Source organism: Elephas maximus, chromosome 8 (assembly GCF_024166365.1).
Source record: "Elephas maximus indicus isolate mEleMax1 chromosome 8, mEleMax1 primary haplotype, whole genome shotgun sequence".
Taxonomy (NCBI): domain Eukaryota; kingdom Metazoa; phylum Chordata; class Mammalia; order Proboscidea; family Elephantidae; genus Elephas; species Elephas maximus.
In genome coordinates this window covers 121,605,893-121,621,469 of record NC_064826.1, presented here as the reverse complement: position 1 = coordinate 121,621,469, position 15,577 = coordinate 121,605,893, and the positions used below count along the sequence as shown (strand labels likewise).

General features: G+C 45.3%; 1 protein-coding gene and 1 pseudogene across 2 annotated transcripts in view; one reads left to right on the top strand and one right to left on the bottom strand.

Moving 5' to 3' along the window:
- Positions 1–15,350, bottom strand: part of URGCP (upregulator of cell proliferation) — a 53,925-nt gene extending 38,575 nt beyond the window's left edge. Inside the window, exon 1 of one of the 2 annotated variants that reach the window (XM_049893584.1) lies at positions 15,138–15,350. In XM_049893584.1, the coding sequence (XP_049749541.1) occupies positions 15,138–15,151 (14 nt within the window). In that variant the 5' untranslated portion in view covers positions 15,152–15,350. Of the gene's footprint in view, positions 1–14,789; positions 14,961–15,137 lie in introns of those variants that run through there. The other variant, XM_049893585.1, reaches the window with a different exon arrangement.
- On the top strand, positions 5,775–6,139 carry LOC126081636 (huntingtin-interacting protein K-like; annotated as a pseudogene).
- Positions 15,351–15,577: the final 227 nt, after the last annotated feature.

Sequence of the window (15,577 nt, the reverse complement as noted above, 5' to 3'; positions counted from 1 at the left end):
CAACTGGACCAATAAGCAACATCACAATAAATGGAGAAAAGACTGAAGTTGTCAAGAACTTCATTTTACTTGGATCCATAAGCAATACCCATGGAAGCAGCAGTCAAGAAAATCAAACAACATATCGCATTGGGCAACTCTGCTCCAAGAGACCTCTTTAAAGTGTTAAAAAGCTAAGATGTCACCATGAAGACTAAGACGCACCTGACCCAAGCCATGGTGTTTTCAATCACCTCATATGCATGCAAAGGCTGGACAATGAATAAGGAAGACCAAAGAATTGATGCCTGTGAATTATGTTTTGTCGAAGAATATTGAATGTACTATTTTTTTTTCATGGACTGCCTAAAGAAAGAACAAACCTGTCTCGGAAGAAATACAGCCAGAATGATCCCAAGAAGCAAGGATGGTGAGACTTCATCTCACATGCTTTGGACATGTTATCAGGATGGATCAGTCCCTTGAGAAGGACATCATGCCTGGAAAAGTACAGGGTCAGTGAAAAAGAGGAAGACCTTCAACAAGATGGATTGACACAGTGGCTGCAACAATGGGCTCAAGCATAACAATGATTTTGAGGATGGTGCAGGATGGTGAGGATGGTTCTGTTGTGCACAGGGTTGCTATGAGTTGGCACTGACTCCACAGCGCCCAATGACAACAACATAAAGTCTTTGCAAGGGTTCGATCCCATGTAAGGTACACCATACAATGGGAAACAGTGCTCTAAAACATGGTCCTAATCCTCCAAGAGCTTACACTAACATCACAAACTATAAAACACACGTTGGTGATCCATAAAGTCAGGTTTACCATACCTGCACAGCTCAAAAGATTGCTGTGATGATTCAGAGACATTTACATACATTAAGCAAGTTTACATAAGACAGTCAATGTTCTCTTGGATTTATCCAGGTACTTATTTCCCACTAAGAACTTTTCACTTTGAGAACTAAGATGTGCCTAACCCAATCCATGGTGTTTTCAATCACCTCATATGCATGCAAAAGCTGGAAAACGAATAAGGAAGTCTGAAGAAAAACTGACACCTTTAAATTTTATGGTGTTGGCGAAGAATATTGAATGTACCACGGACTGCCAGAAAAACAAACAAATCTGTCTTGGAAGGAGTACAGCCAGAAGCTCCTTAGAAGCAAGGAGGGTGAGACTTCATCTCACATACTTTGGACATGTTATTAGGAGGGACCAGTCCCTGAAGAAGGACATTATGCTCGGTAAATAGACGGTTAGCGAAAAAGAGGAAGACCGTCCATGAGATGGACTGACACAGTGGCTGCAACAATGGGCTCAAGCATAACAACGATCGTGAAGATGGTGCAGGACTGGGCAGTGTTTCTTTCTGTTGTACACAGGGTCACTATGAGTCAGCACCCAACAACAAAAACAAGAATTTTCTACAGAGCCCTGATGGCACAATGGTGAAGTGCTCAGCTGCTAACCAAAAAAGCAGTCCAAGCCCACCAGCTGCTCTGTAGGTAAAAAGACCTGGTGATCTGTGCCCATAAAGATCTCAGCACAGGAAGCCCTATGGGGCAGTTTTGTTCCATCATATAGGGTCATTCCGAATCAGAATTGACTCGACAGCCCATAACAACAACAAGAACTTTTCTAGGAGTCTAAGCTACATCAGTAAATGGAACAAATAACCGCATTCTTGTGGAGCTTACAAGACTAAGGGAGATTGACAATAAACAATGAAAATATTTTTTAAAAATACAGAATATGTTTGAAGATGGAAACCCTGGTGGCGTGGTGGTTAAGTGCTACGGCTGCTAACCAAAGGGTCGGCAGTTCAAATCCGCCAGGCGCTCCTTGGAAACTCTATGGGACAGTTCTACTCTGTTCTACAGGGTCGATGAGTCAGAATCGACTCGACGGCACTGGGTTTTGGGTTTTTTATGTTTGAAGATGTTAAGTGCTATGAAAAAAGAAAAAGCAGATAGGGTAAGTGGGGGTTGGGATAAGGTGAGGGACAGACTGGAGCTCCTCGAGAAGGCGACATGTGAGCAAAGCCTTAGAAGGCGGTGAGGGCACAAACTGTGCAGCTCCCTGGGGGTGCAAGCTCCTGCAGAGGGAACAGGCACAGCTGCTGCACAGACCCAAAGTGGGGGGCACCCTGGGTATCGTGGAGCAGCAGAAACACCAGTGTGGCTAGTGCGATGCAAGTAGATGGTGGGCAGGAAGAAGGCAGCAGATAAGACAGAGCTTTATATAAAAAAAATATATATAGGCCACAGAAAATCTGGTTTTTACTCTAGAGGAGGTTCTGAGTAGAGGGGGCATGTGTCTTCTGCCATCGGCTACAGGGTTGAGAACACACAAGACAATGACAGCACAGACCTGAGCGGCAGCACCAGAGGTGCACATCATGGGAGTCGGAACATATTTTTGAAGGATTTCAATGGACTGAACACAGAGTGTGTAAAAACGAGAGGCATCAAGGATAACTCCAAGTTTTGGGGTTCAACAGAGTTGCTATTGCCTCAGATGGAGAGGGTTATGGGTAAAGAAGGGCTTGAGGAGATCATCAGCCAGGCAGGGTCAGCCCAACAGGGCCAACATAGGGAACTCAGGGTGGTTCCTGGATATGGAGCGGAGAAGCAGGGCTGGCACCCAGACTTGGGGTGCTGGGGCCTATAAAGGCCAACCCTGCACTGAGCACCGGAAAAGCACAAGTCTGCCCTTTCTATAACGACACACACTTTACGACTCCACTTAACACCAAGACTTTAGCCACAGCAAAGGCAGAATCAACTTGCTATTTATCCATGAAAACAGAGATTATGCAGATATACCTGGAAAATGCAAGAATCAACCAGAAAACTAATACAAACAATGAAAGAATTCAGTAAACTGGGGACATATGAAATTAAAATATAGAACCAATTGCCTTCTATATACAAATAGCAGGTTAAAAAGGTGAAAACAAAACTCCCACTTACAATAGTAACAACAAAATATTTAATAAATATATAATAAATGTGCAAGATCTATAGGAAAAATGCTGAAGAATACAAAAGATGAACAAATGAAAAGGCATATCTTGATTTTGGTAAGGAAGGCTTAAGATAATTTTTAAAGTCAATTCTCTCTAAATTAATCTGTAAATGAGTTTAGGTTAAAAAACAGATAAGCTGATTCTACGGAAAAGTACTTGTATAATAACCATCAAAAAAATTCTGAAAAAGAATAGTAATGAAGCAGGACAAAACCTTCCAGACCACAAAACACATTACAAGCTATAATAATTTAAGCTTGTAGTACCAGTTAATGAATAGACAGAGTTCAGTAAAACAAGAATCCAAAAATAGGCCCAAATGCATCAGAAATGTGGTCTATGATCCAGGTGGCTTTCAGTATCAGACGATTGTTAAATTACAACAATCTAACAAAAATATAAAGGCACATCCCTACTACTCCTTTCATCAAAATGAGTATCAACTGGATTTAAGATTTGAATGCAAAAAACAAAACAAAAAATGTGCTGAAAGAAAACATTAAAGACTTCAAAAAGAATAATCCCAGCAGCCTGCCATCTTACCTGCCTATCTTGGGTTCATCAGCCCCTGCAGATATGTGAGTCAGGAGAAGCATCCAGACTGATACCTGTCCCATGCATGGACTTGGGACTTGCCAGCCTCTACAATCATGCGAAACATTTCCTTGATATAAACCTTTCTCTCTCTCCCTCCCTCTCTCTTTCTATAAATATATACATATATGTATATACGTGTATACACACACACACACACACACGTCACTGGTTTTGCTTCTCTAGAGAACACAACTCAGACCTTTGGTACCAGGAGTGGTTCTAGAGAAACAAAATAGTAAGGATGAGTTTTCTAAATTGGTTCTCAAGTCTGGTTAGCCTTAAAGATGTTGATGACTCTGGTTCCAGTAGTAAAGTGGGTCTAGAGAAACAAAATTGTAAGGATGAGTTTTCTAAATTGGTTCTCAAGTCTGGTTAGCCTTAAAGATGTTGATGACTCTGGTTCGAGTAGTAAAGGGGGCACTGCTAATCCATGGTGTGAGGTGGCAAAAGAAATATGGAAAATATCACCACCAATAGATCAAGTGCTGCTGAGAGGCAAGGCTCTGGGTTACTGCATGTTTAATACTTTTCCACAATTTTGTCAGAATGAGAAGTATAAGGAAGCTGGTTGGTTGGTCCTACTTTCGCTAGATAAAATGGTGAAAGAAAGAGATGAGCTCAGGGCTTCAGAGTCAAAGCTCAAGTGGTGCATGAATGACTTTGAAGTTGCCACTTGTGACCTGAAAAGACTCTTATTTCTGGTAGTAACAGAGCTAATATTGCCCCCAAAAAACAAACTGAGACTCTTATTGTAAGAGTGGCTGAATTACAACACCAATTAAATTCCCAGCCTTGAATACTGTCTGAAGTGAAAGTGAGGACATTGACTGGCATGAAAAGGAATCCTGAAACTTGGGATGGGGCCATATGGCAGATAATCAGGATGCTGGGGACACTGAGCCCCAAAATACTGCTGAATCACTCCTGCCAACAAAACCATTAGCCCTTCCACTCCCATCTGATGAGATAAACTCAGCTGTATCTGAAGAGCCAATACCCGGTGCTGTAAAGTTGATTCCGACTCATAATGACCCTAAAGGACAGAACAGAACTGCCCCATAGGGTTTCCAAGGAGTGGCTGGTGGATTCGAACTTCCGACCTTTTGGTTTGCAGCTGAGCTCTTAACCACGGTGCCTCCAGGGCTCCATTAACATCATAGGGTTAGGATTTATAACACATAGGATAATCACATCAGATCACAAAATGGTGGACAACCACACAATGCTGGGACTCATAGCCTAGCTAAGTTGATACACATTTTTGGGGGACACAATTCAATCCATAACAATGCTGAAAACCCCCTCCCGATCTCACCAGTGCATGTTTTTGTATATATCCTTTTGTGGTTATATTAAAATTGTTATAGTGAGTATAGCCTTTTCTGTGAGTTCCATGAGTAATTCTAGCGAATTGTTGAACCAACTGGGAGCAGTGAGAACCAGCAGAGGCTGGTACCTATCTGCCTATCTGATGATCAAAAATGACAGTGTCCTAACTCGTGAAGACCTAGCTCTGGGTGGCTACTGGTCAGGAGAAAGTCCATCTAACTTATAAGGTCTGATCTAACTCTGGGTGGTAAGGTCAGAGAAAGTGCCATGTGGGCGGCTGGCGTCAGAGATGGAAAAACGGGAAAAAAGTGGGGATGTGAGTTATCTTCGCATTCTGGTAATCAGTCTTCTGTCATTTTTTTTTTTTTAAATAATTTAATTTTTGTTGTTGGGAATATACACAGAAAACAACACCAAATCAAGTTTCTACACAGCCGTATATCAGTGACACAGATTACATTCTCACCCTCCTTTTCTGAGTTGTTCCTCTCCATTAATATAAACTGCCCCTAAGGTTCCTATCTAATCTTTTGAGTTGCTGTTGTCAATTTGATCCCATACATAGATCTTAAAAAAGCACAATGCTCAAGGCAGACATTCTTTACTAGTCTTGATTTTTATTAACACAATGTCCAACAAGAAAGGATAGTTTAAGTAAATTACACAACACAATGGAGTATCCTGCAAGCACTTCACTCACATTAAGAAGATAACGTGTGTAAGGACATAGGAGAAAGATCACAATATACTGTAAATGAAAAAAAAAAAGCTGTTTTGAAACAATAAATTAACCTCAGTTTAAAGTATCTCACACACATATGCGCTTAAAAAGATTGGACAGGTGATCAAGATGGCGACCAAAGGGGATGTGAAGCTGGAGTTGGAGACTAAGACCAGTGGCCCAGAGTAGCCTCCCAAGATGTCACATAAGCATGATGGTACAGCAGACCAGGAGTGGGTCACCGACTATGCTGAGGAGAAGGAGGCCCAGAGTTCTAATGTGGAGACGGTGAGGCAATGTCTGTGACTGGAGACAGGAAGTCCCAGAAGCCAAACACGAGTGAGAGAAGGAACTGGCAAAAGTCACCATCAAAAAGGCAGATCTGAAGCTGATAACAGAGAGCAGCAGCTGAATGGAGCTTGCAGGAGTACATGTGCAATGTGGTAGAGGCTCTTATTGCCCTAACTAGCTGATCTGGCTTTTTCGGACATAACCACTGGATTAACTTATTGCAATAAAGATGTCTTTGTAAAAAAAAAAAAAAAGATTGGACAAATAAATCCATAAACTAAATTCAATCCTTCCGACATGATTTTTCACAGAATTTGGTTGGTAATCTGATTCTAAAGTTCATGTGGAACAATTAATGAGCAAGAACAGCTAGCATAATTCTACAAAAGAATGAGGGGAAACTTGCTTTACCAGATACCAAAAGATTTTATAAAGCAGAAATATTAAATAATGTGATATTCACACAGAAATAAAAACCAACTGATCAGAAGAGATCCAGAAGCAGGTTTGCTTCTGTGGTGTATGGTGCTACATTAAGGAACAAAACCGTGTGCTGCTTTGACATGTGAAGCCAAGAGGACCTTGAATGGCCTAACTGCGAGGTCCCCTCCCTACTCTTCTCCCAAGGACAAGGTCCCCTAGCCAAACAGTCCTCCTCATCAGGGGGACCAGAGTTCCTGCTCATCCCTGAGTAACAGGTGTTAGTTCCCTGCCAGCCTGTGGAATTACTCAAAAACAAGCCAATCACATCCTCCTGTGGAAACCAGGGGTCACATCACCCTCTTGTTACTACAAAAGCTGCCTCCCACAGCCCTTGGTTGTTCACTTTATTCCCAAGGCATCCCTGTGTGGTCCTAAGTGGTGTGTGTCTTGTCTTCCTCCCCTGGACTGTGATCTCATCTTGGCAGCCCGTTGTACACACGCTGGTGATTTAAAAAAGGGAGGGGGGGGTGGCATTTAGCACTCAACCACTGTCCCCATGCAAAACCCCTAGCCAGTGCTTCTAGGCTTTGCTCAGCACTGCTGCTTATTAGCATGGCAAAGGGGCTAACCTTACCATCTCCGGCTTGACGGCCCCCAACTAGGCCACAGACAAAATGGCCTGACGAGATGCGGAACCCAACCCAGGGATACTGATTGGCACTCCCAAGAGGAGGAAGTGGCTGCCTACAAGATGGTCCACCAGGCTCTCAAAACTTTTCCCATAACTACCCAGAAGGTCCACACTACAGGTGATCAAGATGGAAACAGAAACTGAAAGCCATGACTTTTCATGGCTAGCAATCCAAAATACGCTGAGGGAATCTGTATAGAGAGAAAAGGGGGCGGGGGGAGAGTACCCATTAGGTGGTGTGCTGAGGTCCACACTCCTGAGGGCAGACAGTTCACCAGAACCCTTAAATACCTCTATTGCTGCTACCTCTGCCTATGCCGCAACAAAGAGAAAAACACGACTCACTCCTACAACATAGTGAGGGCGTTAATACAAACCTGACTTAAGTCTCAGGTTCTTAAACCCAACAAAGCATCCATGGCCGTGAGGAAGGTCCCTACCCCTGACAATAATGATTTGAGTCTCTTTGAAGGAAGAAATTTATCAATATGAGCAGGGTAGAAAGAACTGCTCCCTGAAGTATACTCAGTGACCAACCAGACAGACACGAAGAACGAGAACGAAACCAACCAATCTAGATATAGGCAGAGGAAATTTCTAAAAAACAGTAAATTGAAACAGAATAACCAGAATGGAACTACTAAGAAGATTTACAAATTATGAAGAATGTAACCGATGTCACTGAACAATTTGTGTAGAAATTGTTGAATGGGAACCTAAATTGTTGTGTAAACCTTCACTGAAAACACAATAAATTAAAAAAAAAAAAGGAAAGAAACTGAGGCAAAGGTCTGTAATTTAACCCAACCAGAAATTAAAATTTTACTAAAAGAATTCACACAACTAAAAGGGCATTGACTGGCTTTTGCACCTCCACAATTTAGGTTCTGAATTAACTTCAACATCTGCTGAAATGCACCAGTTGGCAAGAGTTCATGGGTTTAATACTAAAGCCCAAATTACAGTTATAGCTGGGGATCCCAGTAAATTTAATCATGGTACCCCTTATATTTTTAGGGGAGTTACTGAACATCCAATAGCGAAGATACAGGTATGCCTCACCCTAATCATCAGAACTTTTGTCTTACTAAATGCTCCATACTCACAGTACCCACTGCCCTAAAAATTCCCGCATTGGGGAACACATTGACCCAATGAATAACAAGTTAACATTAAATTAAATCTTTGGCACTTACAATTTAGCATGGCAAAATGGGACCCCATACACCTCCAGATAAAATAAATAATATGGCCCAAAACAAATTAAAACAGGGCCTTCAAGGATTGAAATCCAGAATGTGAGACCTATTAAACTGAAGGGATGATTACCCCCACTGCTTTTCCATTTACAGCACATCTTGGCCTGTTCTTAAACTTGGAAAGACGGCACCCAACAGTGGATTACCACAACCTTCATGCTGTGGTCTTGCACATTAAGTCCCCCAGACCCGACACCCAACATTATTGAAATTACTGACTCCATCCAATCAGCATCTAGTAAATATTTTGCTGTTACAGACTGGCTAATATGCTCTGTTCAGTGTCTATTCCAACAGCCTCTCAGTCACCACGGCCTTGCCATAACACACAGTCTTTGCAGGCAAGATTTTAACTGTATCCAACTGTCTCTAGGAGCACAGGAATGACATTACATGGAAGACATCTCTTTTGAGGAGATTCGTTTGACACACTCATACAAACAACGGAAAGGGTGCTCACAAAAAATGCAGGGCCTGCCATCTCCGTTAAATTCCAGAGAATTATTTGGTAAACGGAGGGTTGCTCCATCCCTGACACTCTCAAGAAACAGCTATTAACCTTCTAGCACCACAATGTTAGTACAAGTCCAACATCTTTTAGGCCTTTTGGCTTCTGGCAGCAACATATTCCTCATTTATAAATTTTACGTAATCTTACTGATGCTGTTACTCGCAGATCAACCTACCCTGAATTGGGACCCCTCTAACAAAAGGCTCTAGAATCTGTCCAAATTACCATAAAACAGGCACTCCCTGTTAGTGCACCTGAGACTCCACTGCGGAGAACTCAGCAATCTCCTCTCATGCCTCCTGGAGGCTCTGGACCACCTATGATAGTCATAAGTTGCCCATCGACTTCTGATGAAAGAAACTGCCATCCTCAGCCCCAAACTTATATGCCAATGGTCTAGAAATTGCTGGCCACATACTGAGCTCTCCTGGAAATAGAGGTACTCACGGGCTCTGAGCCTATGACCCTCCATACCCAGCTCCCCATTTAGCATTGGGTCATGGAAGCAACACCCCATAAGCTCAGCATGGATAATGAGGCCTCCTTGCTATATGATAGAGCCAAACCTGGGCTTTCTGGCATATCCCACCTGCAGGAGGGGATGGCCTCCCCTGTCCTCAGTCTTTTGCCAGATGCCATGGTTCTAGAGGAGGTCAATCCTCTCCCAGATTCCTTGGTGACCTTGGGGAGCCCTTCACGATCAACTGAGTAAACAATGATAAGAATTCGTATACTTCATGGCAGCATCATCACCCTCATCCACGGCAGAGCTCAGTGGGAATGTAGCTGCCTTCCATCCTTTAACCAGGATGTCCTTGATGAACCCAACCCAAGGGTCAGCACAACTGGTCAAACCTGAAGCAGTCACTGGATGCCCTGGTCAACAAATGGTCCCATGTGTACATTTTTACAAAACCTTAGGCCATGGCCTAAATGTTGCCCCCTTTGGGGTAAAGAACTCTGGGAATCTCTTGCCTCATAGAGACAAAATACAAAAAAGGGTCATACATGTCTCTACATGTACTGAGAACTCAAAATACAAGGCCTGATCAGGACATTCTTCTCCCCTTCTGTGTTCTAGACGTCATAACTTAGGCACTCACTTCGCTACTCAAAATACACAATGCTGGGCTCCTAAGTAGACATTCAGTGGAAATTTCAGCTCTCGTTCTATAAAAAAAAAAAAAATATATATATATATATATATATTTTTAATAGGCTGTAGGCAGCTGGTTTAATTGATGGGCCCAGGGGGCTTCTCAAAGAACTCCTATTTAAGTCACAAAATGGCAAAAGGATCCCCTCCTGGGTGTCACTACTGCCACAGACATTTATTGGTCTAAATTCATGCTCTGGAAACACGCACTCCCTGCGCCAACCAGTGCCACACAGGTCGCTCAATTATCTTCATTGACTATAATAAAGGGGATAACCCTAAGTTCATGGTTTTTGATGACCACCTCCCCATGTGGCCCTCTCCCTCCTCATCAAGTGCTACCTTGCTTCCTAAGGAAGAACTTCTACTCCCTAGAAGTCTCAGTCATCGCCAAGGTTTAAACTGACCTCAGCCATGGTATAAGGCCTATAAAATTAAGGCCTAATATTACACGCTGCTTTGACATTCAGTGAAATTGTCCGTTGAATGGCCCAGCTGCAACTTCCCTTGCCCATGGCTACTGCAGATAAGGTCTCCTAGCCAAACCAGCCTCCTTATCAAGGGACCAAGCGTAGTTCCCGCTTATCCCTGAGTCCTGGATTTCAGTTCCCTGCCAGTCTACAGAACCATCCAAACAAGCCAGTCACATCCTCCCACAGGAACCAGGGGGCACTTCACCCTCTTGATAGTACAAAGCCTGCCGCCCACAAGCCGTGGTTATTCACTTTGTTGCTGAGTGCAGCCCCCGTGTGGCCCTGTATGGTGTGCGGTGTCCTTCTCCCCCAGGCTGTGAGATCAGTGACTAATAAACTGCTGTCAATCTCATCTGAGCTGTGTTGGGTGTTGTGTGTTCGACCACCCCCATAATCTTAGGGTGGGAATCCCTCCCTCACCAACGGGGTGAATCGGAGACAATCCAGGAGGTCTTTGTTCTGACCTGAAAAGAATCTGAAGGCAAATTCTTGAGCAAATAAAGCAAGCTACCCAACAGTATGACAGCATTTGTGTTAAAAAAAAAAAAGTTTCTCTATGAGAACTTGAAACTATTACAAAAGTGGCTCTTTTGTAGAGAGATGACAAACTAGTCAATAAATGGAATGAGACATGGGGTGGGGGTAGAGGGTAGAACCCCCCTTCATATCATTTGCTGCAATTAATTCCAGAAGGTTTCAAAACTGAATGTAAAAAACCAAACTACAAAGACAAGCAACCAATAGTCAAACAATGAGAAGTCTCTGCAAATCAATAAGAAACATCAACCCAGAGAAAATTAAAAAAAAAAGAGGACATACAAACGGCCAGTAAACATAAAAAGATGCTCAACCCCATCAGTAAGCACGAAAAGGCAGATAAAGACGAGATCTAATTTTTCACCCATCAGGCAGGCCAAATGTTTAGTTTCACGTCATCATGTGTTGGGAAGGGTAGGGACCCTTAAAACCTGGATTGAAGGGTAAAGTGGTACAATTACTTATGAGAATAATTTGGTAGTATCGATTAAAAATGGGGCAGGCCCTCTGACCAAGAAGTCCAAGTGTTTGTATCTACTCTAGAAAAACACTTTCACCTGTCCAGAGGGTGCAGCATTACCTTACAGAGAAAAACCGGAAACATTATTAACTACACAATAGTAAAACCATGTCATAGAATATTATATATCTGAAAATTTAGCTAGATCTGTTCCTCATTCTGACACGGAAAGGATTCCAAGGCATACTGCATACTGCTGAGCAAATAAAGCAAGCTATAGAACAGTATAACATTTATGTCTAAAAAAAAAAATCCACACTCAAAGCAGAGGGAAGGACAAACATAAAGTGTAAATGCAAAAGAAAAGGTGTGTAGGGATCCAAAACCAAAACCAAACCTGTTGCCATTGAGTTGATTCGACTCATGGCAACCCCATGTATTGTAGGGTAGAACTGTCCTCCATATGGTTTTCAAGTTTGTGACCTTTAAGTAGATCACCAGACCTTTCTGTTAGTAGTTGACCCCAGAAGCTCATCCCTGAATCACAGACCCTAAATTAAGTGCCTCTGATCAAGACAACAGTTAAAACCACAGAAATGGGTGTGGTCATGCTGAGAGAATATTGAGATTAGCAGCAATTGATTACAGAAGCCAAGGAAACCCAAACATTGAAGGAGTTGGCAGAGGAGGAGCTGAACTGGTCAGGCAGGTAAGGAACAGTCCCAGCAGTTGTAGGAAAGCCAGGCAAGGACTCCCTGGTCCAGGAGTGACAAGAGAGGGGGCTACACAGAGTGGGAGCTGGTAAACAGTGTCACATACTTCTGAGAGGATCGTGAATAATGGAAGAGCAATTTCAGGAGAGGGCAGGGCTGGAGACCAGATGGTAACAGGTGGATGAGCTGTTGGCACCTGTCCCTCTCCTGCCTCCACTTCCTCCTCCACTCTGCTGTCAGATGAGTTTTCCTCAGGCTCCCATGTGATAGTGTCATTTCCCGACCAGTGAGTGCTCACTGCCCATAAACAAGGTTCCTAGGCAACCTCAGGCCAGCTCCCAGTCTGGTCCCTGCCTCCTCCTCTGGCCTTGTCTCCACTTAGCTCCAAATACACTGGTCAGTGGGTCACCTCTCAAACATATCTTTCCCTCTGAAGTCTACATTCTTGCCATTTCCTTAAGCACAATTACGAAGGTCCTCAAAAATTGTTAGGATTTCCTCTTTCCTCTCCAACTCTCTCATGGAGGTTGCCACACAGAAAAGAACGGGTTTTGGAGACTCACCACTCCCCTCCTACCCTTGCCTGTCCCTTGAAATTTTTTTCTACCGCACCTAGTCTAGTAGGCTTAAGGTTAGCTGCTTAGCTGACCAAGACAGGCCACAGAATCCCAGGAGACTGTCTCCCTGGCTGGACTGGGCCCACCAGCGAAGCCTATACAGTGGACAACCTAGATAGGTCCAGAAACATGGACTGTCCCCAAATGTGTATGTACCATAATAAGAGCATAATTCTCCCCTAAAATGAATTAAAGCATACTGAAAGTTTTGTGACCCTAGCTTTGCAATGGGTGCCACTCAGAAAACTACAGATTACTACAGATTGCTGACTCATGGAGTAACTCACAAATAGTTGAAATTGTAAATATTAAATCTGCACTCATGCTACCTACTACAGAGATATCATTTAGGACCTATCTGGCTCACAGAAGGGGTGCCAGCCCAGCATTAAGTCCACCTCTGACCCATGTCTACAAAGCAATGTACTTGGGTGCCAAAGCCTACATGGCCTGGACTAGCCACAGTTCATCATGATTCTTAAGAAAAGCATCACAGCAGCCTGACACAGGCCCCAACACCATCGCTGCTGCCATTAGGCTCGCCAGCCTCACTCTCTTCTGATAAACAGAGCAGGAATGCAGGGGACATTGAACCCCTGAGTAAATTGGTCTAGACTTCCCAGGGATGGGCCTATTTATTCCATTTATGAGGTCAAAGTACTGGGTACTCTGCTGGACCGGTGTAACATTAAGGCTAAGGGTCCCTTCAAGAATCAGATAAAGGCCACAGACTTTGGTCCCAGGAAAACACACACCACCCCCAACGCTGCATACAATTACAGGGAACACAGAGACCCCAGAAGCCCATTCATGAATCATGGACCCTAGGTTAAGAGCCCCAGACCGAGATGACAGTTAAAGCCATAGAGATGGATATGATCATGCAGAAAGAACGTGTTGTAGCAGAGATTGACTACAGAAACAAGGAAAAGCCAACACTGAACAACCAGGCAAACGAGAATCTGGTCAGGCAGGTAAGGAATAGTCCTAGTAGTTTTAAGAAAGCCAAGCAAGGACTCCCTGGCCCAGGACTGACCATTGCCCTCTAAGCCTAGAGAGACAGCAGGCAGATGGAAACTGCCCAAGGCCTGGCTACAGTCTGGAGGCCTGGCTTCAAATCCCAGCTTGCTCACTAAGGCCCATTTCACTGAGCCAAATCACTGCACCTGTAAAAGAGGCATTACAGTACCCATAGTTTCTACCTCACAGGCCTGATGGTAATATCTGTGAAAGCCCTTTGTGAACTATAAAGATGTACAACTTTAATTGTTCACAGTCACTAGGCCTAAGACCCTCTGAGTGGTGGGCAACAACCAAATGAAGAATTTGCCAACCAAGGCATTGCTTTGGGGGCCTAATTTTCCTCCTCTATAAAATGAAGACATTAGATTAAGTGTCATCCCCAGATTTAAAGGACCACTAACCAAAACAAAAAAGTAATAATAACGGATTTCTGGGGTTTTTATTTTGCCAAGAGAAGATTAGGGGAAAAAAAAAAAATTACAAACTATGTCTGTCACCACCATTTCCTAAAAGAAAACGCATTCTTAACACCAAAACAGGGGAAGGGAGGCGATGTTAGGATACGGCAGTCCTGAGGGAAGGCCCAAGGCCACAGTCTGACCAAGGAGACCCTGGGACGCCTTCGGAAGCGCTTGGCAGCAAAGTGTCGGTACGCTCTCAGCCTGACATTCTGTGGCATTCAGGTTACGTCCTAAGGACAGCGAAAACCAAACATAAACTCCACGCGAGCAAGTTTAAAAAACAGAGATGCCAGAAATCTGAGGACCTGTGTATTCGGCGCCCTGGGGTCAAACCGCTCACAGGTCTCCCTCAGCACACTTCCCCGCCCGGCCCGAAGGCCCACACCCGGCTCTGCACCCGGCTCTGCACCCTGCCCCGCACCCCGCCCGGCACTCCGGCACGCGACCCCACCCCACACCCCGCCCCGCATCCCGCACCAGGCCCCACATCCCGCGCCACCTGCCGCACCTGGGCCCGCGGCCCCGCACCCCGGGCCGGGCCGCTCTCCCTCAGCCGCCCTCGGCACAGTGACTGCGCGCACTGCCCCGCGGCCTGGCGCTCCTTCTACGCACACCGCCTCGGCCACGGCAGCGCCCACCGCGTCCGCCCAAGGTCGGCAGGACCCGGCCTCCCGGCCGGAAAGGCTGCAGGCCGGGCCCGGCCGGTCGGGGCGGGTGGGGAGGGAGTCCCTCTGGCCGGGCTGGGTCACAGGCCCGGGCGGGCGCGGTGGGCTCGGGGCCCGGAGACCCCCCCAACCCACTCCTTCGCGGCGCGGACGCAGCGGCTTCGGTCCGGCGCTCCGAGTGCGGCACTCACCCGGGCGACGCCATGAGCGCGGTGAGGTCGCGGCTCCCGCCTCCTCCGCTTCCTCCGCGCGGCGACTCCGCGCCGGGGAGGGGCCTCCGCCCGCCGCCTCGGGCCACCCGTTCTGGGCCACGCTCCAGGCAGAGCGGCAGGGCCGGGGGCGGCCCGCGCCCCGCGCTCCGTGCCCCCGACTTCCCCGCGCCCGCCCCGGTGATCAGAGACACGCCGGGTAGCACAGGCGGGGCCAAACCTTCCCGGGGCCACAAAGCAGCCGCGGGGTCAGGCAAATTCCACCCCTCCCTGAGACTCAGGCTTGATTTCCGTAAGAAAAGCTTTTTGTTTAGCCCTGGAGGGTAATGCATTGTTATTATTATTATTAAGCAACAAAGATAATTTTCCTATTCTTACTTGCTCTGTAGTCTTGGACAAGTTGCTGGCCTCTCTGTGCCTCA